This window comes from Dasypus novemcinctus, chromosome 18, assembly GCF_030445035.2.
Source record: "Dasypus novemcinctus isolate mDasNov1 chromosome 18, mDasNov1.1.hap2, whole genome shotgun sequence".
In the NCBI taxonomy this organism is placed as follows: Eukaryota; Metazoa; Chordata; class Mammalia; order Cingulata; family Dasypodidae; genus Dasypus; species Dasypus novemcinctus.
Window position 1 is genome coordinate 160,380 of NC_080690.1, and position 24,784 is coordinate 185,163.

At 49.5% G+C, this 24,784-nt stretch overlaps 1 protein-coding gene and 2 long non-coding RNA genes across 3 annotated transcripts; 1 reads left to right on the top strand and 2 right to left on the bottom strand.

Moving 5' to 3' along the window:
* Positions 1 to 2,777: 2,777 nt before the first annotated feature.
* Positions 2,778 to 17,748, bottom strand: LOC139436841 (uncharacterized). The gene is made up of 3 exons (XR_011646251.1): positions 16,994 to 17,748; positions 15,197 to 15,280; positions 2,778 to 4,092 (listed from the first exon to the last, which is right to left on the bottom strand). It is a non-coding gene; the product is annotated as an uncharacterized lncRNA (long non-coding RNA).
* On the top strand, positions 17,251 to 24,733 carry LOC101428667 (cadherin-1-like). The gene is made up of 8 exons (XM_071209021.1): positions 17,251 to 17,602; positions 19,058 to 19,165; positions 19,239 to 19,382; positions 19,483 to 19,638; positions 20,499 to 20,643; positions 21,973 to 22,148; positions 22,921 to 23,043; positions 24,384 to 24,733. The coding sequence occupies exons 1-8, from the start codon at positions 17,552 to 17,554 to the stop codon at positions 24,648 to 24,650; spliced, it is 1,170 nt and encodes a 389-aa protein (XP_071065122.1). The 5' UTR covers positions 17,251 to 17,551; the 3' UTR covers positions 24,651 to 24,733.
* Positions 18,815 to 24,706, bottom strand: LOC139436840 (uncharacterized). The gene is made up of 4 exons (XR_011646250.1): positions 23,775 to 24,706; positions 22,897 to 23,298; positions 19,365 to 19,489; positions 18,815 to 19,132 (listed from the first exon to the last, which is right to left on the bottom strand). It is a non-coding gene; the product is annotated as an uncharacterized lncRNA (long non-coding RNA).
* Positions 24,734 to 24,784: the final 51 nt, after the last annotated feature.

Consider the following 24,784-nt stretch of genomic DNA (forward strand, 5'->3'; position numbering starts at 1 on the left):
GGGTCATTTTCTCAATTTTCCCTTTTTGCCCCTTGTTCCCGCGCCAGTTTCCTAAGCGGCCTCCCTGGAGGTGGAAATCTCAGGCTCCGGCCCTGGGAAAGGACAAGACACGGGCCGGCGCAGCGGAGGGCACAGCACATCCCAGCTCTCCACAGGCGGGGACGGCGGCTCAGCCCGCGCCGACCGGGCAGCAAACCGCGCCCTCCGGCCAGAGCAGGTCATCGGGAGCGCGGCGCCGTGAGGGGAGCTGCGCAGGGGCCGCCGAATGTGATGCGGCGGAAGGGCCCTCGGGGAGCCACCCCAGCGCCCCGCAAGCCCGGCAAGCCCCGCGCGCCCTGTGTCTTGCGCACCGTGCGTCGCCCGCGCCGTTCGTCTCCCGCGCGCTGAAGGGCAGGAACTAGGCCCGGAAGAGGGTCCGCCGCGAAGGCCTCTGGGAAATGTAGTCTTAGAGACGCGGGAAGAAGCCAGGCCCCCCACCCCCCCGCCCGCGCTCTGAGAAAAGCGGGTACAGACCTGCGCCACCGTGGCCGCCCTCAGGGAGTCAAGGAGACGGATCCTGCGGAGGTCAGCGGCAGCTGCAGGCCCCCTGTGCACGCCGGGCGGCCGGGGACTCTGCGTAAAATGTTCCCGCGCTGTGCCCACACAGGCCTCACCGCGAAGGCCTCTGGGAAATACAGCCCTAGGGCGGGAGACTTCCCCTAACCCCGGCCTCCCTCTCTTTCCTCTGTAAATAGCTCAGCTGCATGTGAAACCTTACACCAAACCCACAGCACCATTGTTGTAGAATTTGAGAGCGGTTCAATTATTTGCGTATAGAAAGGCCAGGACTCAGGAATGATTTTGAGAAGGAAAAATGGTGTATTGATGGCCGGACAGACTCGGGAGCTTTCTGTTTAAAACCAGAGCCCAGAAGCAGATTTTTGAGTCCCTTTTATACAGAGAGGAAAGGCCAAATGGTCCTTTTGTTTCAGTTCTCAGTAGGCTTGAATTAGCATATATTTTTCACATCCTAGGTAAGCTTTTAGCATGGACATACATTCTAGATAAGCTCTTAGCACATTTGGTTTGCATTTAACCTGAATATTTAACGTTTATAGACTTTGCATTGTTAAACTGTTTCCTGGGACTGGAGTCGTTGCCATGGTTACCAAGGGCAGGACTGCAGCCCCCCATCATCCCACACCCACAAGTCAGGACAGACAGCTTAGGTTAAGGTTATCTCCGAAAAGACAAAGAGCCTCCCACCCATAGCCCACATCAGTAAAACTGTGAATCAACAGTAATGCAGTAACACCACAATTCCAGTCCATGCTCAGATTTCCCCACTTACTGCAAAAAATTGTATAATTAAAGCTTAACAAATCAGAATTCAAAATAGGGCTACTTATTCCACTAGGTTAAAATGTTTGTCCTCCTTTGTTTTTTTCCTTGTCACATATGTATTGAGGAAACTGGGTGTTTCATGAAGGAGAACTTACCACACAGCCTGGACTTTGCATCCCCATCCTGTCCTGTGCTTCCTGGGGCCTTATTAGATTCGGGTTCCGTTTTCAGCCTGTTATAGCATGCCTGTGTTCCTGAAATTGTTACACGCTTCACCCAGCCAATCTCCTGAAGCTAGGTAGCATCACGGTCATTTGGCTGACCATTCTTTCAAGAAATAGTCACTAGTCCCACCCAGAACCAGGGAGGAGAGCATTTGTGCACCAGGACACAGGAGGCTGGGGACGCTGTGACTTTGGGAGGCTTTGGTGTTAGAAAGAAAGCTGCACCTGAAAGAGAATAAAAGCTCACCGGATTGTGGAGGAGAAAAGAATTTTATTAACAATCTTGCAAGAATGGGCACACGACCTGGATAAAATGGCGGGCACACCAAACAGCAAGAAACACTGACCTTTATACCCTAAACCTAACACACAGGTCCTTCCCCTGTTCCCCATTGATTGGATACTTCAGGGGTTACAGCCTGAAACATCTAATTTATGCAGTTCCCGCTCGCTCTCAGTTGCCCTCCTGCTCTCTCTACACTCAGGCAGGCTGCACTGGCCGCAGCTTCCATTCCTGGCCTGCTTTTCAAATTTGGAGTCACTTTCGCTATTGGCCCCACCCTCCCTTCTCACCATTGGCCCTTCTTGTTTTTGCCCCACCCTCCCTTCTCACCATTGGCCCTTCTTGTTTTGGCCCCACCCTCCCTTCTCACCATTGGCCCTTCTTGTTTTTGCCCCACCCTCCCTTCTCACCATTGGCCCTTCTTGTTTTGGTCCCACCCTCCCTTCTCACCATTGGCCCTTCTTGTTTTGGCCCCACCCTCCCTTCTCACCATCACTTTGGCCCCACCCCCAGCACTCACCATTGGCCCTCCCTCCTTTTGGCGCCACTTTTCAAATTTCTGGCACAGCAAAGCTAGAACCCCTTTCCCTCCAGGCAGAGCCAGCTCTGGCTTCCCCTTTGTGGAAATTAAACTTAACCCTTTCCCACATTGATCGAGTGCTCTAGTCTCCCTGGATTTTGGTGTTTTTACGAGTAAAATGGCAGTTGGTGCTTGCTCTCTCCAACTCTAATGCAAGGGATTGGAACTGGTCATCAAGATGAACATTTTGTCTTTGTCTTATCCAGGCCATATCATAGTCACTTTCCCATTAAGCGTCTCTGGAAGAGTCTCATACCTAGAGTATGTGAAACAGTCGTGGAATGAACTCTGCACACCCTCTATTGCTGGGTTTTCACTAAGTTCTTGGCTAAGCTACAAGAAATGAATTTCAAGAGCAAGCCAGGTAATTAGGACAGTAATTTATTAAGGAAGGGAGGGAAGAGAAATGGGAGAAAATAACACATTATTGGTCCCAGGTAAAGAGAAAAGGGGCTGAAAAGAGATAAAGATGGCTGATTTATGGCCTAAAACTCCCCATTACAGATTACAAATGCCCAGGTTTTACTTGCATGTTTTTCCAGGCAGGGGGGGAAGAAGGTAAGACCGGGGACTTTGTGCTCTTTTTTTTTTTGCACTTACTTTTTGAACCATTAATTGCCCTGCCCCTTTGCTAATGACAGGGGAGGAGTCTCAGCTGTTTGCTGTTTTGATTGATAACTCCACCCATCAATCCCCCAGGAGGGCCCAATAAGGACTCTGGAGAATATCTGGGGCTTCTCCTGGCTTCTGGAGGAAATCTCATTCGGAATAGGTCTCCCACAGCCATCTTGGGGGTATCGTGGCCAATGTTCAATCGTAGCAGTTTTTCTGCCAGGATCCAGATCCATCTATTGATTCCTAATCTACTAGCCTGCCTCACCTCTTTCCAGATTTGACAATAACACTGGGACACACTGAAACTGAGTTAAGAATTAACAAATGATAGTGATTACTGTGTCATTATATATATATATATATATTTTTTACTTTTAGTGCATTGTAGAATAGCCAAAGGGATAACTTCGTCATCTCAAGCCACTCTACTCGTTAGCGTAAACTTGCCTGTCTTTCCATACTATAAAACTATCAGAATTACTGACGTTCAGGGAGACAGATTTTAGGGTAATAAGCCCTCTGATCTCCTGCTTTGTGTTTAGCAATAAACTCTCTCTTTGAAACACTGGTGTCTCAGAAATTGGTCACTGGAACACATCTGACAGAAAATCCCCAGCTTTTGCTTGGTAACAATACTTGCCTCCTCTCTTTTTATATGTATACTTTCTGGTGACTGAACTATATGAAACTGAGTTACAGATATGACACTTTACCCTGAAATAATAATACTTCAACCTGCTTTCCTAAGAATAAAGACATGTGCCTACATCAAGGATCAGGAAAATGACATCCACCAGCCAAATCCATCAGCAACCTGCTTTTGTACAGGCTCCAAGCTAAGAATAGTTTTCTTTTGTTTAGTTTTGTTGTCTTTGATGGCTTATTTCAAATAAAAAAAAAAAAAATAGAAAGAGGCAGCACAACAAGTTATAGAAGCATTACTCTAAAAAGTTCTTTCCAGGCACTCTTACCTCATCTAATTCCAAGTACTAACTCAGTTGTTCCTCTAGTGTTCAAAAAGATACATAGATGAACACAGATTCATTAAATGGCATAGTCAAGATCTCCTTATTGATGAAAAAAAGAGAAAAAATGCTTAATTGTATTTATATTTCACAAAATCAAACCCCATATTATTTTTTGACCTTTAGAATTAATATAGTACCAACTTTGCTTTTGCAACAAAAAAATTACAAAGTTGTAGCTAACTATAGTCCATAAATGACATTGGTTATATTTTCCTATGTATCACAACATTCTTAATACCCTGTAGTAGAACATTCCTGTATTTATATTATTAAACACAATCCTCATCTACTGACAAAATCATTGTTATCCATTCCCTATATTATTCTCCAGCTATGCTCCAATTAACATTAATCCACCTAGACTACTCCTTCAGGCACAATTACATTCATAAATCAAGAGAGTTTATTACATTCATTATAATGTGTTACCATCAAGCCCATCCATTACCACCTCTGACCTTATTAAACATTCTACATACAGAGCATTGTCTCCCTCTTCTCATCTCACATTCCATCTGCCACCAACCTACACTTCACAGTCTAACTCCATTAAGTCTACTCAGTGTATTTACTGCATGTCAGTGAGACCATACAGTATTTGTCCTTCTGTGTCTGGCTTATTTCATTCAACATAATATCCTCAAGGTTCCTCCATGTTGTCATGTGCTTCTCCAATGGATTTCTTCTTAAAGTTGAATAATATTCCATCATATGACTATACCACATTGTGTTTACCCATTCATCGGTTGACAGACACTTAGCATGTTTCCATCTTTTAGCAACTGTGAATAATGCCACTGTGACCACTGATGTGCAAATATCTGTTTGTGTTCTTGCTTTCAGTTCTTCTGGATATAGTACTAGTAGTGAAATTGGTGGATCATATGGCAGTTCTACACTTAGTTTCCTGAGGAACTGTCAAATCATCTTCCACAGAGGCTGCACCATTTTTTACTCCCACCAACAATGAAGAAGTGTTCCTATTTCTCCACAACCTCTTCAGCACTTGTAGTTTTCTATTTTGTTTTGTTTTTTAATAAGGCCATTCTGTATGGTATTGTAGTGGAGAAATTCGGATAGGCGCGGTTTCGAAGGACAGGACACGAGAATACCGAGAAGGAAGTTGGTTTATTTCGACCGGCCGGGCTCGGCGGACTCTTGTCCTAATAAAAACCGAGCCCCGAACAGCCTTTTCTAGACCCTTTTATACAGAGGATATAGGATTAGGAAGACTAACAGTGATGGTAAACAGACCTTTGGTTAGGTTTTTCTAATCTTAGTATCAGATAGGTTATTTCCTCCAGGTGAGTTACATATTCTCCACATCTAAGCCAGTTTGGATTAGCATAGCTCCACATAGTCTGGAGGCAGCCCTGAATACACACTCAGTCTCACATCCCTTCTGAACATTCAAAGACTATAGGGCCTATATTACTTATCTGGCCATCTTGGAGACTAGGTACTCTTGGAAATAATTTTGTTTTTAATGCACAGGCTATATCAGTATCTCATTGCAGTTTTGATCTGCATTTCCCTAAGAGCTAGTGAGGCTGAACATCTTTGATGAGTCTTTTGGCCATTTGCATTCCCACTTAGGAAAAACATCAATTCTTTTGCCCTTTTTTAAATTGGGTTGCTTGTCATTTTGTCCTTATGTGACCTCGTTATATAACATGGAGATCAATCCCTTATCAGATATATGGTTTCCAAAGATTTTTTTCCAACTAAGAATGGTTCTGACAGATCAACATTTACAATTGATTGATGATAGGTGTGACATATATGACTCTGCATATTTTCCTAACCTTTCCAGTTGCAGCAACAATTCATTCTTAAATAGTTAAAAAGCAAGCCTTGGGAAACAGTTGTTTGTGAACTTGTGGACTATAAGTAAATCTTGTCTTAACCTTTTCTCACAGAAACTTTAAAAACAATCTGCTCTTTTGAACCATTTGACAACCCTCATATCAATAGGTGTATTACGTAGCTACTATAAATATGCAACCTCTGCCCTACTAATAAACACTGCAAATGTGTGTTCCTTTGATATCTGTCCTAAGGATTTCATTCTTTAGAAAACATACTCCCCTTCTTATGCCTTCCCCATCTGCACATAGGCATGTACTATAAAAACCCCTCTCCTTTTGCAGAGTGCAGACGATCGAGCTCAGACCTGTCATCTCTTCTCCTGCCACTGAAGACAAGGACCCCACATAAGCCCCTAACACTCACTCACTCACCAAGCTGGACTTGTCCAGGAGGTTCTTTGATCTGATGTGCCCCTCTCAGTTCAGTAGAAAGCTGTTGTTTTACAAAGTTCCTCGCTATACTCAAGACAATTGGCACAGTTGGCAGGATTCATCAGACCAAAGCATGAGCTGGGAAGGGGGATCTGCTGGGACATCCTGGGGTGGGCTGCTACTTCCATGTGGGGTGGAATCGCCTACTTGCTTGACTGCTATGGAACTCCGTGTAAGTATGGGGATGCCCTCAAAACACCAGAGAGGATAGAGCACATATTGCAGGAAGATGAGATTATGAAATTTAGTAAAGATGGCAGACACACTGCCAGTGCAGTTAGCCACAGCAAGTTATCTTGAAACCAAGAAATCTGCATTTGAGGAAGAAGTAACAACTAGAATGAGATATGCAGGCTTTAGTGACAGGCTTGTCTGAGCAATTGGATAAGAAAGATGAGGATCTTGAAACATTCGCCTGTCATTTCTTAAAACTTGGTGGTGGGAAGAAAACTTGACTTAGCAAATAACTTGGAACTTAACTAACTTAAATAACTTAAATAACTTAACTAAAAACTTGGAACCTATGGGAGGAAGAGAATAGCAATATTGATGTAGACATTACTGAATAAGAGACCCAAAATCCTCAAGTCCAACCTCTTATACAAAGAAAGGCTAAAACTCAAATCCAGCACCAGCACAAGCAGGGTGTTAATTAGAAGCCCCATTAATGAAACAATGCTTGTCTGAAAATACTCTGCTGGAGAATTAACTGAGTTAGGAAGACCTCTCCAGCAGCAGCTCCAGGGATCCCTGAGTACTTGGATAGAACAGTTACCAACTCAGCCGAACAGTGGGAGAAGCTGAGGAGTTAAGTTACATCACTACTAACCCCACCTTGAGACAAGAATTACGTAATTTACAAAACATTCAGGGAACACATTCCCTCATAGATTGGTTAATCCTTGTGTGCTGGAAAATAGGGATAAAATATGGACTTCCTAATCTACCCATGGGTGGAAAGCAATTGAGGAGGGCCAAGCCATCTTAAGAGAATTGGGCATGAGAGAAACCATTTATGCCCAGACCTTTGCCAGGACCTGACCACACGATGTTTACCAGGGAAATGAGAAAGAAAAGTATAAACTTGAGACCACGAGAGGGGCACGGTGCCCTCGCCTCTCTCCTAAGCCCTGGGTCACACAGGAGGTGTATTCCATAGGGAAAGCTATGGCCAATCTCATTGGCCTTGACAGAAATAGAGACAGAGTATGGAAAAGATTAAATGGGCAGGAAGCAGGAGGAACTAAAGGAGAGCACCCCCAGACCCTCAGGGCTGACGCCCAATGGCTCAACAGCCAAAGGCCCGTCAGGGTCACCACCTCTCAAGAGCAGGTGTAGCCTGTGAGGACATTGATAAAAACTAAGCGTTGTATTGGATGCTTTATGGAAAGCTCTAAAACCCGAATGGCAGTTTACTAAACTGGCCGCATCTAATGCTGAGGTCACCTTAGTCCCAGCAGCTTCACAGGAAAGAGGTCTTATCAGGTACACCCCCCAGATCCCTTACTCTGATGGGGAGACCAAGGTTGCCTCCACTTTAGAGCTCTACAAGGTAACTGGAGGCCACATGTGGATGGAGCTCACCATACATTGGACACCCTGCAATGAGCAAAACACGGGCATGAGTTGATTCAGAAGGCGAATGCACTTTACTTAAGGAAACCCTAAGAAACATCACAGACAATGGGTTGCCTTGATGGGAATGGCAATTTTACATATGAATGAGGCAAACATGCTTGGTTCACAGGTGGGAAACTATCCCCCAAGGAATATACAGTATACATATCTCCCCAACAAGAAAACATTTTAGGAATTGATGTTTTATTGGGTCATACTCTCATACCACAATTAGGGAATTTTGTCTATAGTGCACATAGTCAAAGCTGTCTTATGAGGCTGGACTAAATGGAAACTGGTTGTTTTACCAACGCCACAGCATATAGCATGTCAGACAATACCACTTGCTGGGCAACCACCAAGAAATACCTGTTACAATTGGTGAATTAGCTAAGTTATACACCCAGCTCAAAGCCCTATTCAACAGCCCCATATGGCCAGTAAAGAAGCCAGATGGCACCTGAAGTATGACAGTGGATTAGTGAGAGTTAAAAAAAGTGGTTAGTCCCATACATGCCACAGTCCCTAGTAGAGCTGACCCTTAAATTAGGAACTGCTGATGCTGTTCTTGACCTAGCAAATGGCTTCTTGGCATTCCCTTGGGTGCCCAATCCCGAGATCAGTTTGCCTTCTTGCAGGAAGGTCAACAACAGGCCTTCACTGCTTTGCCCCAGGGCTATCTTCAACACCCCACAACCTAAGGGCTTGTCAGCAGCAGGGCTAAAATATCACCATATTGATGACATTATGCTACCTCTGATTTGTGTGCAAATTTAGAAACAATTGTACCTGAGGTTTCAAAGCTAAAGGATAGGAAGCCAATCTCACCCAGAATCAAGGGCCTGGACTGCCCTAAAGTTGTTGGGTATCACCTAGTCGGAAAAGACACGAAGTATCCAGGATAAAGCAATAGAAAAAAATCCTGCAACAGGCCATCCCCACCACAGTTAAGCAGTTACAAGTATTGGTAGGGCTTCTAGGTTATTGGAGAATATTCATAGCACATACGGCCCAGGTCACAGACCTTTAAATGCCCCCATATAAAGGAGAAACAAATGGGACTGAAGGAACAAAGAGCTAAAGGTCTTCAAAGAGGCCAAGTTCCTCACCTTGTAGGCTAGAGCCCCCTGCCCCAAGACCCCTGCGTGTTAAAGTGCTGAGGGCATGCGCTGGGCCACAGCACGATGCCTACAGAGTTTTGGTCTCAAACATAAAAAGAGGCGGTGGCTAAATACACTGTGGTGGAACAACTGTTAGCCACTTACGAAGTGCACCAACAAGTAAAATCCATCATGGGAGTGCAACTGTAAAAATGCCTATCCCAAAAAAGGTTGAAAAAAAGGCTGCTGACCAAGCCCCAGTCAGGAGTAGTCCAGACACAAACTTTACAAAAGTGGCATGCTTATCTACAGCAGAGGAAACTTCTACCAACCAGGTGGCTTGGCCAGGCACTAAGCAGGCTCTGGGCCATACGCTATTTCAGGAACCAGGTGGAAGCTCCTGCTTCAGGTTTACCCACAGTGCATGAGGGAACTTCCCCACCACAGAGTGCTCGGCACACTGATGGAACCTGCAAAGGAACACCCGAAGCCAGAGAGCGGTAGCCATACAGTTACAAGCGGAGGTATCTGGCTGAATTCTGGCTTACAACCAGTAGTCAGTGGGCTGATCTAAGAGCTACATGGATGGGGATTACTAAAGAAATACAGTCAATAATGCTTTGTACAAACAGCTGGGCCATTTATCAGGGGCTCACCTCATGAATAATTCAATGGCATAAAAACAATTGTCAAGTATGAACTGCCCATTATGGGGTGTCACTACTGGCAAAAAGTCTATAATCCTCCAAATCCTGGGGCATCCTTAACCATTCACATGTCCCCACACATCAGAAAACTTCTCTGCCTGGGAGTCAGAGGTATATCTGTCTGGTGTGTTTCACACTTGCCAAGGAAGCAGCCCCATGGCTACACCAAAGAAAGTGGCCTTAGAGGAGCTGCCACAGGGTGGCATATGGCTAAGACTCTAGGCATGCCTATTAAATATTCTGAATTGGCTCACATTGTCCAAGATTGTGAGGCTTGCTCTGAGCTTCAGCCAGTGCAGTGCTTTAGAGTAAGGGCATACATAGAGCTAACATGCCCCATTAGACTGCCTGTCAGTGCCGGTTAATACTACACTTTGACATGTGTAAACACCAACAACGGCTACCCAACAAAATACCATAAAAGGACTTAAATGGTTAAGGGGTCTCTTAAAATGTGACCAAAGGACACATTTTACTGGATATTATGTACAGGATTAGGCTAGAGAACAAGATATTATATGGCATTTCCATCTGTCTTACAATCCCATGAGAGCTGGTTTACTTACCAGAAGCCATACCCTATCCTATGGGTTGGACCTCCATGTTAGCAGATCCACTCGTGCATTTAAACCAGACTCCCAGCACCACGCATGGTGCCTCTCCATTTAAGTCGGTGACCACATCGGTCACCACAACCCCTAAAACAATAAAGGTAGTTGTCATCTCTGGAACTACATTGCTGTTCTGAACTCCTGCAGCCCTACCAGCCAGCAATGGCTCAACATTGCCCCAGACTGGCTGTTATCTAGTGCCAAAGGGTTCCATGCCTCAGGCCAGTGAAACACTGGAGCTTCCCTCCAAAGGCCAACAGTGCTGCAGCTTGCTGGCTGTGTGAAGGGCATACCCAGGGGAGCACGAATCGCCAGAGTGATGTGGGTAGAACCCAAACAGACACACTTGGCATTACAGCCTGTTACCCTGAAACCCACCCATCGTCAGCAAATGCTTCAAGGCCTGTGGGAGAAAGTGCTATGGTTATAATGCTTGCGGAGAAGCCTCTCTCTCTGGGTACCCACTAAACACTTACGTTTGCATCCTTAGGCTAATCTTCCTGCTTCATGTGAGCTCATCCAACGTATTCTTTGACTGGACTGTCAACGCGGTGGCCGCACACAACCAAACAGACTGTTGGATCTGTGGGTATGTGCCCACCTCTAGCAGTTCTGGCCTCTCCTGGAACATTCTCCCCCGAACTTTGACTAACTGGAGCAATCAGTTAATGACTATAAATTGTAACCACCCTTCCAGGTGGCAACTCCCAGAATCCACAGACTCCTGTAGTTAGTCTGCTTCTGTTAAATGTGTCTCTTTTATTATAAGGGAACACGTCAACAAAACCCATCCATCCCTTTTATCAGTTTGCAATGGCCTCACGTGGATGGTAATAGAACAAGGCGTCCTAGGGGCTCAAGCAGCCTTTTGCCTCAAAGCAAACAATGCCTCCAATCAAAGAAGCCCACCACCCATGGAATGGCTGCCATTGCAAGTACACGACAGGAGTGCCGTTGACTGGCAAACCGGGTGGACTGGGCAAAAAAATGACTACACATGGGGCTTATACACCACCGCCCCAAGCAGGGTGTTTATGTGGAACACACTTTTTACCATATCTACCCCATAATTGGACAGGAAAAGGTACACTAGGGTATCCTTTCCTACCAGGACATATACACAAAATCTTCACCAGCACCCCTCAAACTTCCCAGCTCTACAAGATTGGTCTGGCATGAGAATGAAGTACTCTCTAGTGTGGAAGGACTGGCTAACTTCACTGCCCAAGTGCTCAGTGACACCAAACATAGTATCAGCCTCTTGAAGGGGAAACAACTCAAGTTTAAAAAGTGGTATTACAAAACCATATAACCTTAGCAGACTGACTGCTGCACAGGAAGGCATTTGGGCTATGATCAGCTCTGCTTGCCACACTTGTATACCTGATGAGCACACTACTGTTACCAATGCTTTATATATTTTTTTAATTTTTTTTTTTAAAGTTACATTAAAAAAATATGAGGTCCCATTCAACCCCCCCACCCCCATCCCCCCTCCCCCCACAGCAACACTCTCTCCATCATCTTGACACATCCATTGCACCTGGTAAGTACATCTCTGAGCATCACTGCACCCCTAGTCAATGGTCCACATCATGTGGACCAATGCTTTAAATCATTTACAAAATGATTTACATCACATGAAAAACCTAAGCCTCACGGACTGTTTTTCCTCTTGGCTCACAAACCTACCCTCCCACTGGAATTACACTTTACTATTTGGAACTCTTATTATAGTAATCATTTGCTTGTCTTGTTGTCGATTATATTGTAGCTGTGGCCTTACGTTGCAGTACCGTCATTTACAAACCCTCGTTCCATGAAGAATAGATGGCAAAAAAACTGTGAAAGCTGTAGGGCGGGGTAGACTGTGACATATATGACTTTGCCTATTTTCCCAATCCTTCCAGTTCTTTCCCAGTCCAGTTGCAGCAGCATTTCATTCTTAAATGGTTAAAAAGCAAGCCTTAGAAAACAGTTGTTTGTGAACTCGTGACTGATAAGTAAATCTTGCCTTAACCTTTTCTCACAGAAACTTTAAAAACAATCTGCTCTTTTGAACTGTTTGACCACCCTCATATCAATAGGTGTATTACATAGCTACTATAAATATGCAACCTCTGCCCTACTGATAAACACTGCAAATGTGTGTTCCTTTGATACCTGTCCTAAGGATTTCATTCTTTAGAAAACATACTCCCCTTCTTATGCCTTCCCCATCTGCACATAGGCATGTACTATAAAAACCCCTCTCCTTTTGCAGTGAGTGCAGACAATCGAGCTCAGAACTGTCATCTCTTCTCCTGCCACTGAAGGCAAGGACCCCACATAAGCCCCTAACAAACACTCATTCACCAAGCTGGACTTGTCCAGGAGGTTCTTTAGTCTGAATTATCCTTCTCAATTTGATAGAAAGCTGTCATTTTACACAGTTCCTCGTTATACGCAGAACAACAGAGAACACTAACTTAGGGCCCCAATTAAGTGACCCAGAGAATGGGGCATTGCCAGATCAGCCTAAGGGGACAGTGAGCCCCTCTGCCCTTGGGCCCTTGGTGGGGGTACAGGGGGATTCTGTGGAGACAGCACAGGATAGGGTGCTGGGGGGACAAAAGAGTCAACAAGGAGAAGCCAATGCCACCCACAGACCCTGCCCCTACCCCCCTAAACCTCTCGAAGCTCCTGGGGACCTGGCTTGTCACTGAGGGGCCATGGGAGGGAACCCAGAGGAGGAAGGAGAAACGTTCCCCACTGGAAAGGGCTGGGGACAGTGACCGCCTGAGTGGGGAGCAGAGCAGTGGGTCCAGGCCTCCCCAGTCAACAGAGGGCTCTACTCTCAGGGCAAGGACAGGCTGCAAGGGTCGAAAGCTGGGAGGGGCTGCCCAGAGCAGTGTTTGGCAAAGATTCCTACGGCTATGCTGGTCTCCAACAGAGAAAAGAGGACCCAAGAGATGGGGAGCTACCAGCCTGGGGCTTGGTGGACGGCAGGTGGGGGGCTGGGGGGCGCTGAGAGATGACAGGAGGAGCCAGCCTGCATGGGGGCAGGAGGGCTGAGAGGAGATGCCCAGCCCACCTGGGGGCTTCTCAGAGGGTGGATCCAGGGTTCTGAGGAGGCAGAAAACTCATTCAACAAATACGAATGCCCAGCTGGCCAGATGCTAGACAGCCTGGGGAACAGAAGGCCTTGCATGGAAGGGCATGGCTCAGGCTGGGGGAGACAGACAAGGCCGCTGGCTCCCGGCCCTGCCGCTTTCCACTGTCCTTACCCTGACGTGCTCTCTCTCCCCTCCCAGCCCCCAAAAAATTCTGGGCAGACCCCTTGCACACACCCTTTATAAGAAAACCTGGGGAATCAACTTCAGGACCTTGGAGTAGGCAATGGATTTTTAGATTTTACCCCAACAGCACAAGCAACAAAAGATATAATGGAATGTCATCAAAATTACAAAGTTTTGTGTAAAGAACATCATCAAAAAGTGAAAAGATAGCCCACAGAATGAGAGAAAATATTTGGAAAGCATATATCTGAAAAGGGTTTACTATCTAGAATATAAAAATAACTCAATAATCAAGAGATGAACAACACAATTTTAAAATGGGCCAAGGATTTGAGGTAAGTGGATGTGGCTCAATCCCTTGAGCACTCACCTCCCACATGGGAGGTCCCAGGTTTGGTTCCTGGTGCCTCCTAAAGACGATGAGCAAGACAGCACGCTGACATGAGGGGCTGCTGTGGCAAGCTGATGCAACAAGAGGACAACACAAGGAAACACAATGAGAGAAACAACAAAGCGTGGAGGAGGTTCAAGTAATTGAGCACCTCCTTCCCACATGGGAGCTCCTGGGTTTGGTTCCTGGTGCCTTCTTAAAAAAAAAAAAACAACAACCAGACTGCAAGTGCAAAACAACAAGGGGGCAGGGAGAAATAAATAAATAAAAATAAATCTTACCAAAAAATGGGCCAAGGATTTGAATAGACCCTTCTCCAGAGAAGATATTCAAATGGCCATTGAGTATATGAAAAAATGCTCAATATCATAAGCCATTAAAGAAATGCAAATTAAAACTACAACAAGATACCACTTCACTCCCCAGATGGCTATTATTTAAAAAACTAAAAATAGGCAAGGATGTGGAAAAATAGGCACTTTCATACACTGTTGGTGAGAATATAAAATGGTGCAGCCACTGTGGAAAGCAGAGTTACTATATGACCCAGCAATTCTGCTCCTAAATATGTACCCCAAAGAACTAAAGCAGAGACAGATGCATATATGTACACCAGGGTTCACTGCAGCATTATTCACAATAGCCAAGTGGTGGAAGCAACCCAAGTGCCGATGAATGGATGACCAGATGAACTAATGTGGCATAAGGAATATTACTCAGCCACTAAAAGAAGTCCTGGCCCACGTTGCCACATGGAGGACCTCATTTTGACTGAAATAAGCCAGACACAAAAGGAATATATTGTGTGATTTCTCATATGAAATACTCAGATTAAGCAAATTCATGGAGACAAGAAGCAGATAGTGGTGACCAGGGTGGGGGGGGGGAGGGGAGTTATAGATGAGCTTCGTTTAGCACAATGAAAACTGTCTGGAATAAGTGGTGAGAGTTACACAGTACTGTCGATGCACCTAATGTCAAAGACTTATCCACCTAACACGATTAAAATGATTTCTTATGTGATATATATTTTACACAATTAAAAACAATGTTCTAAATCACTTAGACTTGAGACTGGGGTGCCAACCAACCCTTCTCACTTTCCAGATCTCCAGGCAGGCACCTCGCCGAGCTCCTACCTCTCCAAGACGGAGCAGAAGCACTTCCAAGTTTGGGCCAGGGTTTGCCTGGGTTTTCACTGCAGCCGTGTGAAAGGACTCACGCTAAAAGAAAGACATTGCGCGTGTTTAAAAGCCATAGTAATTTAAATAAAAGAATTGGCTCTGCTATAAACTATTAAAACTATGGCTTTTTAAAACTTTTCTTAGTAAAATAAGTTAAACTTATGGAATTATATTTATTTTATATGTAACAAGAGTTGGTCATAATTGCAATAATGTGCTAATTGAAAGAACCATCAAATGTTTTTAAAAAACAATGCTTTACTTTGGTCCTTACATGACCAAAAGCAGTGAAAATTATTAAGAAAGTAATATGTAACTCCTAAAAACACAATTTTATTTTATTGCACACACTGCAAAGATTTGCCAAAATTGTGTGATTTGGCACAGGCCATACCTGCCTTGGATTGTGCTACCCAAGTCTCCGTGATTTAGATGCTGTGTGATGGACATTACCTTGGTCAAAGAAGGTCAAGTTGCTACCTGGATTTTGCTGCACTCTACATTTAAACAGAGCCAGAGCTGTCTCACTCCTTTAGCTTTCACATGTGCCTAACTTAGAAAATTGCCAGAGGCCAAAATCACGTTTCTGTACTGACAAAAGCCCACCATGTCAAGTGACTTGACAGTAATTACTCTAAGTGACCATAAAACATGATTTTCACATGAAAAGCTTTGCATCACTTAACTCATTTTCTATTTTGCTTTAAAACATCAAATTCCATTTACTTAATGTTTTAATAATATACCTCCATAGTGAAAAAAGAAAAGATTGTTCTAAATTAACCACTGAGTAAAATCACTCTGAAGATCTTAGTTACAGAACATTCTTATTTTTAGCACTAGACTTGCAATCTAATACAATGAAGGTATTTTGTTTCACATTTGAAGGCAGGTAACTTTCAACTACTATACAGTATTTAGATATTTGCAATGGCTGCAGAGTATTTTCTTTAAAAAACAATGAGCACATGCCTTTATTTATAATACTTATGATGAATGATAAAATTTCATTCAGGTTTCCCATTGAAGGGTTTTGAAGGCTGCAGTTAATATAGCTACAGTAACCTTAGAACAATATAGTTTGATCTAAAACTAAATTAATATATTTCCTACTTAAAAGCTTTTTTTAGGTTAAGATATATTAGCACATTTGTAAAAGCAGCTCAAATGCATCTATTTTTTTCTTTTTCCCCTCCCCTTCCCCACCCTGCTGCTTTTGCTGTCTGTGTCCAGTCACTGTGTGACCTTCTGTATCTATTTCCCTTTTTGTCTCCTCTTCTCATCTTTCTCCTCTAGGATTCACCAGGATTTGATCCTGCGAACCTCTGATGTGGAGAGAGGTTCCCTGTCAATTGTACCACCTCAGTTCCTGGTCTCTGCTGTGCTCCACCTTCACTGTCCCCTTTGTCTCTTTTGTTGCATCATCATCTTGCTTCATGACTCACTTGCGCGGGCACTGGCTCATCACACTTTCTCTTTCCTTTTTTACCAGGAAGTCCCAGGGATCAAACCTGGGTCCTCCCGTATGGTAGGCAGAAGCTCCTTCACTAGAGCCACATCTGCTTCCCAAATCCATCCATTTTTAAATTTGGTAACAAAAGTAAAATTACAGGTAAATGAAACATTGGTAAATATTAATACTTGATTAAAATGAAGTTGGCTTACAAAGTTTCCTACATTTTACTTGTTCTAAAAAGGGTGCAACCCCCTAAAGAAAAACAATTTCTAAACAAACCAACAAAAAATGATCACCTGGATCAGGTGACAAGACCTTCTGGGAGGATGCTGTGAAGTTTCAGGTGAAAGTCTGGTGAAGAAAGCTGAACATGGCAGGCTGATTCTGGATGCTTCTAAATGTCAGCAGAGGGCAAAGGGGACTTGGCACGACGCGGAGGGCTCAGGGTCCGTCAGGCAAGCTGAGGCCCCCGCCCTCGGTACAGAGACGCAGTTGGACAAGGGAAGGCGCCATCTGATGTGGTGAAAGTCCACAGATTAGGTGGACAGGGAGGCGGAAAGACAGAGGAAGGTGCGGCCTGTGGCCGCGAGGGGCTGGGCCACTGCCGTGGACATAAAGGGCCTCCGCCCTGGGCCCCGACTCACCCCGTGCAGCTGAGCAACTGCACCACTGAGACGGCCTGGCTCCGTCGAGGCAACATTCTTGCCAAAACTGCCTAAGTCTAATCAAGCCTTTGGATCAAAGTTCTACTTTATAGGAAATACAGGACACAGAAGAGGGACTGACACCACCAGGGGCAAAAAAGCAGAACAAATCCAGGAGCCTGGCCTGGCCTCTTCAGAGTCAACGTCTCCATGGCGATGGCTGCCCTCACCTGCTCCCTGCTCTGCCTTGCTGCCATCCAGGTAAGGGCACTGCTTGGGGGCCACTGCCAGGCACGCGCCAGGCGTGCCTCTTGCAGGAGGTCAGCCTAAACACTGGACCAGCAGAGCCCTGCACAGTCAGCTGGGCTGGGCAGGCTGGTCCTGACCCTCCAGCTCTGCCCTGCCTGACCCTGGCCAGTTCCAGGGCCCCCAACTCTGCAGACACCTGCCCCAAAGGCCCTTGGCTCCTCCAAGAAAACTTGTGGGTTAAAATTCACATGTTTAAAAGATACAGAAATAGCTTCTTAAAATTTACTGAAGAAAGTGTTTTTTTTAAATTATTTGGCAAAGAAAAAAAAAGGTAGGATGCTGTTACTCTCATCACCCAGAGAAAAACCCTGTAACATTAAAAAATGTATACTTCAAGACCTTTTAGCAAGCCGACAAAGTTCTTGGTAATGCATGGTTATGTGGGGGAAACCAGTTGAGAAAATACAGAAAATAAAAGCTACTCACCATCCCATAATCCAAAAGAAAGGCTGATTCAAAAGCTAGAGCTAGACACCCCACCTGCTCAGCTGCTCAATTGCTCAGCTGCCCACCTGCTCAGCTGCCCATCTGTTCAGTTGCTCACCTGCTCACCTGCTCAGCTGCCCCCTGCCCACCTGCCCACCTGCCCAGCTGCCCCCTGCCCACCTGCTCAGCTGCCCACCTGCTCACCTGCCCAGCTGCCCCCTGCCCACCTGCTCAGCTGCCCCCTGCCCACCTGCCCAGCTGCCCACCTGCCCAGCTGCCCCCTGCCTACCTGCTCAGCTGCCCACCTGCTCACCTGCTCAGCTGCTCACCTGCTCAGCTGCCCCCTGCCCACCTGCCCAGCTGCCCACCTGCCCAGCTGCCCCCTGCCCACCTGCTCAGCTGCCCACCTGCTCAGCTGCTCAATTGCTCAGCTGCCCACCTGCTCAGCTGCCCATCTGCTCAGCTGCCCACCTGCTCACCTGCTCAGCTGCTCACCTGCTCAGCTGCCCATCTGCTCAGCTGCCCACCTGCTCACCTGCTCACCTGCTCAGCTGCTCACCTGCCCAGCTGCCCCCTGCCCACCTGCCCACCTGCTCAGCTGCTCACCTGCTCAGCTGCCCATCTGCTCAGCTGCCCCCTGCCCACCTGCCCACCTGCTCAGCTGCTCACCTGCCCAGCTGCCCACCTGCCCAGCTGCCCCCTGCCCACCTGCCCAGCTGCCCCCTGCCCACCTGCTCACCTGCCGTTCTCCCTTACCAAGGGCTGGCCAGGCGGCTGCCCGTGGGCTGGTGGATAGGAATGTGCCCAGCAGCCAGGGCCCTTCTCCTGGGGAGCCCTTCCTACGGGAGGGTGTTTGTAAAGTCCATGAGGCTGGGGGGAGCTCCAGGTGTTTTCTGGGGAGCAGGAGGAAGGAGACCTGGTCGGTGGCAAAACTTACCGGTCCAAACCCCCGTCCCCCAATGCCATCTTGCTGTCCCGTAGCTTTCTGCCCAGGTGGCGCCATCCAGTAAGGAGGCTCCCGCGACACCTTGGGAGCTGGAGCTGAGGGCGGCGGACCTGGACGGCAGTGAACCCGAGATGTTTCTGGAGGTAGGTGCAGCCACCCGAGCGGCAGACACAGAGCCGGCTGCGCTGCCCGCATCGTCCCTGCCTTGCCTTCCAGGACGCGCTCTCTGGCCGCCCAGTGAGAGTGCTGACGTTCCCCGAACCCCGCCACGGTCTGAGGAGGCAGAAGAGAGACTGGGTCGTCCCACCCATCATTGTCCAAGAGAACCAGAGAGGCCCCTACCCGAAAAAGCTGGCTCAGGTGCAGACGCAGGCCTGCCTGGCTCATCCAAGGGGCTCCGAAGGAGGCGCTGGGGCTGGACGCTGGGGCCTCTGGCCAGCGGCTTCTGTGTTGTCTCCAGGTCAAGTCTAACAAGGACAAAGAAGCCAAGGTTTTCTACAGTGTCACTGGCCCAGGAGCCGACCAAGCCCCTCAGAGCCTGTTCATCATGGAAAGGGAAACCGGCTGGCTGGCGGTGACGACGGTCCTGGACCGAGAGCAGAGGTCCCAGTACACCGTGCGTGACTTCAGGGGGGCGGGCGGGGTGCAGCCACCCCATTTCCTAAGTGGTCAGACAGACATTTGGTTTTTGCAGTTATTTATGAAACATTTCCTCAGCACCTGTTATATTTCAGGCATCAAATGCTTCAAAGGGCGGGCTCTGGAGATGGCCAGGGTTGGGTGCAAATCTGAATTTTGCAATTTACAAACTAGCTCCATGATCGTGGGCGCGCCCTCCGGCTCCTGAGCCTTAGAATGCTCTGGAAAAGGGGCAACGGCAGAGCTCCCTGCACAGGCGGGGGGAGGGGGGGCAGACACAGGCTTCCGAGCTCAGAGGAGGGAACTGAAAGGGTGTGCGATGTCTGCGTGGCGCCAGCAGCTCAGAGCAAGGCCTTGTGGCTGAACTGGCATCTCTCAGCATTCGGGGGGTCTCCAAGCCTGACCTGCGGCTCTGAGAGTTCTCAGCCAGGGTGCTAAGTGGCCCTCAAATTTTCAGCACAGGGGAGTCTCATCTGGGGACAGTCGGGTCACCATGGAGCCCCGATTTCAGCGGGTGCTCTCCGGGCTCCCCCCGACGCTGGCCTCGTTCATGCGGCCAAAGCAAGTTCACGGCCAAACCGCAGCCCACCCCTGGGGGGCCCTCTACAAAGGTGACGCACAGCCCTGCTAGCGTTCTCACAGTGCGGCCTGAGAACCAGGCACTTTAGAGGGACGAGGGGGACAGAGCCTGGGGGAAGCGGAGCACAGAGCAGAGCAGGAAGGAGAAGGGAGGCTTTCCGGGCTCGCCACCTGCCCCGACCTGCCATCACCTCGGAAAAGGCGGGGTGGGGCGGTCCGGCCGCGGGAATGAGCCCCCGCCTCCCTCTGCTTTCCCAGCTGTTCCTTCACGCCCTGTCGTCAGACGGGGTTGCGGTGGAGGACCCCATGGAGACGGTGATCGCGGTGACAGACCAGAACGACAACAGGCCCCGATTCACCCAGGAGGTCTTTGAGGGGTCCGTGATGGAAGGAGCCCTCCCAGGTTAGTGAGCACCCACCAGGGTTAACAGGAGCCCATCCAGGTTAACTAGTCCTTGATGGAAGGAGCCCACCCGGGTTAACGAGCGCCCACCCGGGTTAACGAGCGCCCACCCGGGTTAACTAGCCTTTGATGGAAGGAGCCCACCCGGGTTAACGAGCGCCCACCCGGGTTAACGAGCGCCCACCCGGGTTAACTAGCCTTTGATGGAAGGAGCCCACCCGGGTTAACGAGCGCCCACCCGGGTTAACGAGCACCCACCCGGGTTAACGAGCGCCCACCCGGGTTAACAAGAGCCCACCCGAGTTAACAAGAGCCCACCCGGGTTAACAAGAGCCCACCCGGGTTAACTAGCCTTTGATGGAAGGAGCCCACCCGGGTTAACGAGCGCCCACCTGGGTTAACTAGTCTTTGATGGAAGGGGCCCACCCGGGTTAACGAGTGCCCACCCGGGTTAACTAGTCTTTGATGGAAGGAGCCCACCCGGGTTAACGAGCGCCCACCTGGGTTAACGAGTGCCCACCTGGGTTAACTAGTCTTTGATGGAAGGAGCCCCCACAGGTTAACGAGCGCCTACGCAGGTTAACGAGCACCCACCCAGGTTAACGAGAGCGATGAGGTCGGCGATGAGGTCGGCGACGTGTGGCGGCAGAAGCAGGGAGCACAGGAGGCGCTGGGGAGCTGGGGACACAGGGTGTGGGGCGTGTCCCGGGCAGGAGTCTGCACTTGGGGCCTGCACGAGGCTGTTAAAACGCTTTGGTTTTGAGCAGCAGGACCCTCTTCGGGCCGAGAGTGTCGGGGTGGGGAGGGTGCCGGCAGGGATATGGACCAAGGCCGTCCTCCTGGGCCCAAGGAAGCCGCGGTGTGGGGTTGGCCTCCTGGAGTCACGGACGGTTTTGGGGTGGGGCCAAAAATAAGATAAAACTGAACCTCACATGGCGTTTTATAGGAAAAGGACCTTTTGGTGCCTCGGTTCCCCTCCCTTGTGTGCTCTGCGGTGACTGATGGGGAGGTGAGCCCCTCACCCACCAGCCGGCCCGCGGCTGCCACGAACGCTCGCTTCCTTTTTCCTTATTTCCTTCTGATCCCCTGTGACTGCCTCGCTAGTCCTGCAGGTTTTCTGGTGACAAGACTCTCAGGACTGGCTGGGGAGGTGGGCAGAGCTGACAGAGCAAGCCTTTAACAGAGAGAGGGACAGCCCTGTCGAAAGACTGCTCAGAAGATTTAAGCAGGAATCAAATCATTTGGCACTTGTTCTAATAATCTGATGGATGATTTGAACGAGTCACCTGTGCAGTGGCGTGTACACTGACTCTGTCCCTGTGCTGGCAGGGACCTCTGTGATGCAGGTGTCGGCCACAGACCCAGACGACAGCGAGAACACACTCAACGCGGCCATCGCCTACACCCTGCTCAGCCAAGACCCCCCACTGCCACGCAGCCTCATGTTTACCATCAACCAGAACACAGGGGTCATCAGTCTGCTCAGCTCTGGGCTGGACCAAAAGGTCAGGAGTCAGGAGAGCCTAGAGGGTGATGCGGTCAAATTGGTCCCTGCTGGTAAGGCACAGGCACCAGCCAGAGCAGGTGTGAGTGGTCAGAGCAGGTGTGAACAGGGCAGGTGTGACCACTGAGCGGGTATGAACAGTCAAAGCAGGTGTAACCACTGAAATCAGGTGTGAGCAGTCAGAGCAGGTGTGAAGAGAGCAGGTGTGAGCAGTCAGAGGTGTGACCACTGAGAGCAGGTGTGGGCAGCAGGAGGTGTGACCACTGAGAACAGGTGTGGGCAGCAGGTGTGACCACTGAGAGCAGGTGTGGGCAGCAGGAGGTGTGACCACTGAAGGCAGGTGTGGGCAGAGCATCAGCTGAGCACTGCAGTACATCAGAAATGCCACACACGAGACCCCTTATTCAACTGGCAGTGCCTCTGTCTGGCACAAAGTGAGCCCCTTGGGGTGAAAGCAGAAACGCTGTCCCCGACATACCAGTGTTTTCCCCAGGAGTGCAGAGCCAATAATTAAAGGGGGGCCAGGACCCCACGGGCCTTGGTCTGGTGCTGGGCCTGGATCTGCTGACCAGCCCCTTGGGGAGGAGGGGCCTGGACTTCCCAAGGATTTGCTCTTTGCTGGGCGACATCATGTCCACCTCTCCAGGAGCCTGGCAGGCTCCCGGCCCAGGGAGAAGGTCCCCAGCGTGCCCATGGGTGGGTCACCTGCTTCTGGGCTGGCCTTGGGGGACGGTCAAGCCTCCACTCACCGGCTGCTGTGCTCTTCACTGCAGAGCTTCCCGGTGTACGTGCTGAAGGTCCAGGCTGCCGACCTCCAAGGCAACGGCTTGAGTGCAACTGCCATAGCCATCATCAGGGTCGTGGACAGCAGCGCCCGCCCTCCCATCTGCAGCCCCGTGAGTCTGTGAAATCTGCTTCACAGTGGCTCCTTGTCAGTGTATGCCTGGCACAGGCTGAGGTCCTCCGCTGGGCACATGAGAGCAGGCCTCCAAGCCTCCCTGAGCTGGAGCGTGGCCGTCAGCCGGGGGTCTCTGGGTGGCAGGGGCTTGTTCCTGAAATGTGCTGGTCCCAGGGGTGGGAAACGGGCTCTGTCCTTGGCCAAGAGCCCCTCTGGACCCCTCTGCCCACACGAGGATGTGCTTCCGTCTTACCTGAGGGGACACAGAGCAGGACTGGGGAAGGGATTCCAAAGAAACAGTGTTTGGCAGCAGAGGGCCTCGGGGTGCAGCTGCTGGGGCAGGGTCCAGTGATCCGTGGGGCGCAGGCTGCTGGTCTCTCTCCCTCCCCCTCTCCCCCTTCTCTCTCTGTCTCTCCCTCCCCTGCCTCCCTTCTCCGTTTCTCTCTCTGTCAGCACTGCAGGTATGGAATTCCCCTCCTGCACGTGCCTGTCCCTGCCCCTCCACACCCATCTATTCATGTGTCCATTCAGCAGATACCGTACACCAGGCCCTGTTCTCGGCCTGAGGACAGAGCTGGGGTCAGACAGAAGCCCCTGCCTTCAGGAAGCTCGCAGTTTTGGGGGCCAAATGTAATTAGAAGCTAACCCAGACCCTCCTTGGCCCTGCCCACCTCCCTCAGCCCTCACCATCCTCAGAGACTGAACACCAATATCCACTCCCCAAATTACCTTCCTGTGATGGTCAGAGAAAATGCTGTTTGTCCAGCTGTTTCAAGTCCGGGTCTGAGTGAGAAGTGGGGGACACGGGTCTTGGGGAGACCCCTGGAGGACATCCTGACAGCGCCCACTCCCACACCCTCTCCCCCACCCACTGGGCCCCCCTGAAAAGGCTGGTTTTGTGAGTTTATTTAGGACATTTGAGACTTTTAAAAAAGTGATTCAAGCCCATGTTTTTAAAAAAATTTCTAACAGTACAAAAGGTTAAAGGGCAAAAGAGCCCCCCTCCACTACCCCCTCCGCCCCCCCACAACGTTTTTATCTCAGGAGGGGGGCCGGTTAGAATTTCCACGTGTCCTTCTAGAGAAGAGTCAACACATGCCCTTCCTGCGCTGCAGCCTCCTGCCCGGGAATTTGGGGAAATTACAACAGCCACGTCGCAGGTCGTTTCGGGGTACAGGGTCCGGTGGAGCTGCAGGCAGAGGCCGCAGGGTGGGCGGTGCCCCCACTGGACCCGGAGGGCACAGGCGTCTGCGCAGGGGCGCGGGGCTGGGGGCTGTTTCCTGCAAATAGGCACGGGTTTAAATCCCAGCTAGACGTTTAACCGCCAGCTTTGTCCAGCCACTAGGAAAAGCCTCTGAGGAGCGGCCCGGCAGGACCCCGCGGCAAGGGCGCCGTAACCGGCCCTGCCCGGCGGGCCCGGCCTCGGACCCCCGTCCCCCAGGGCCCGGCCAGGCCGAGGGGCCGGGACGCCGCCAGGACCGGCCAGAGGGAGGGGAGGGCGCCCAGCCGTCCCGAGCGCTTACCGCCCGCCTTTTACGGATGGGGAAACTGAGGCAAGGCCTGACTGTGGGGGCAGTAAGAATCGAAGTCTTAGCTGGCCCCTGAGGGGCCTCCATCCGAAACCCAGCGCCGCCCCGCACCTCCGGGGGAGGCTCGCCCGCCGGGCCCCCGCCCCGCCCCCCGCCCCGCCCCCCCTGCCCCCGCCCCGCCCCTCCGTGGGGACCCTGCCCCCGCCCCGC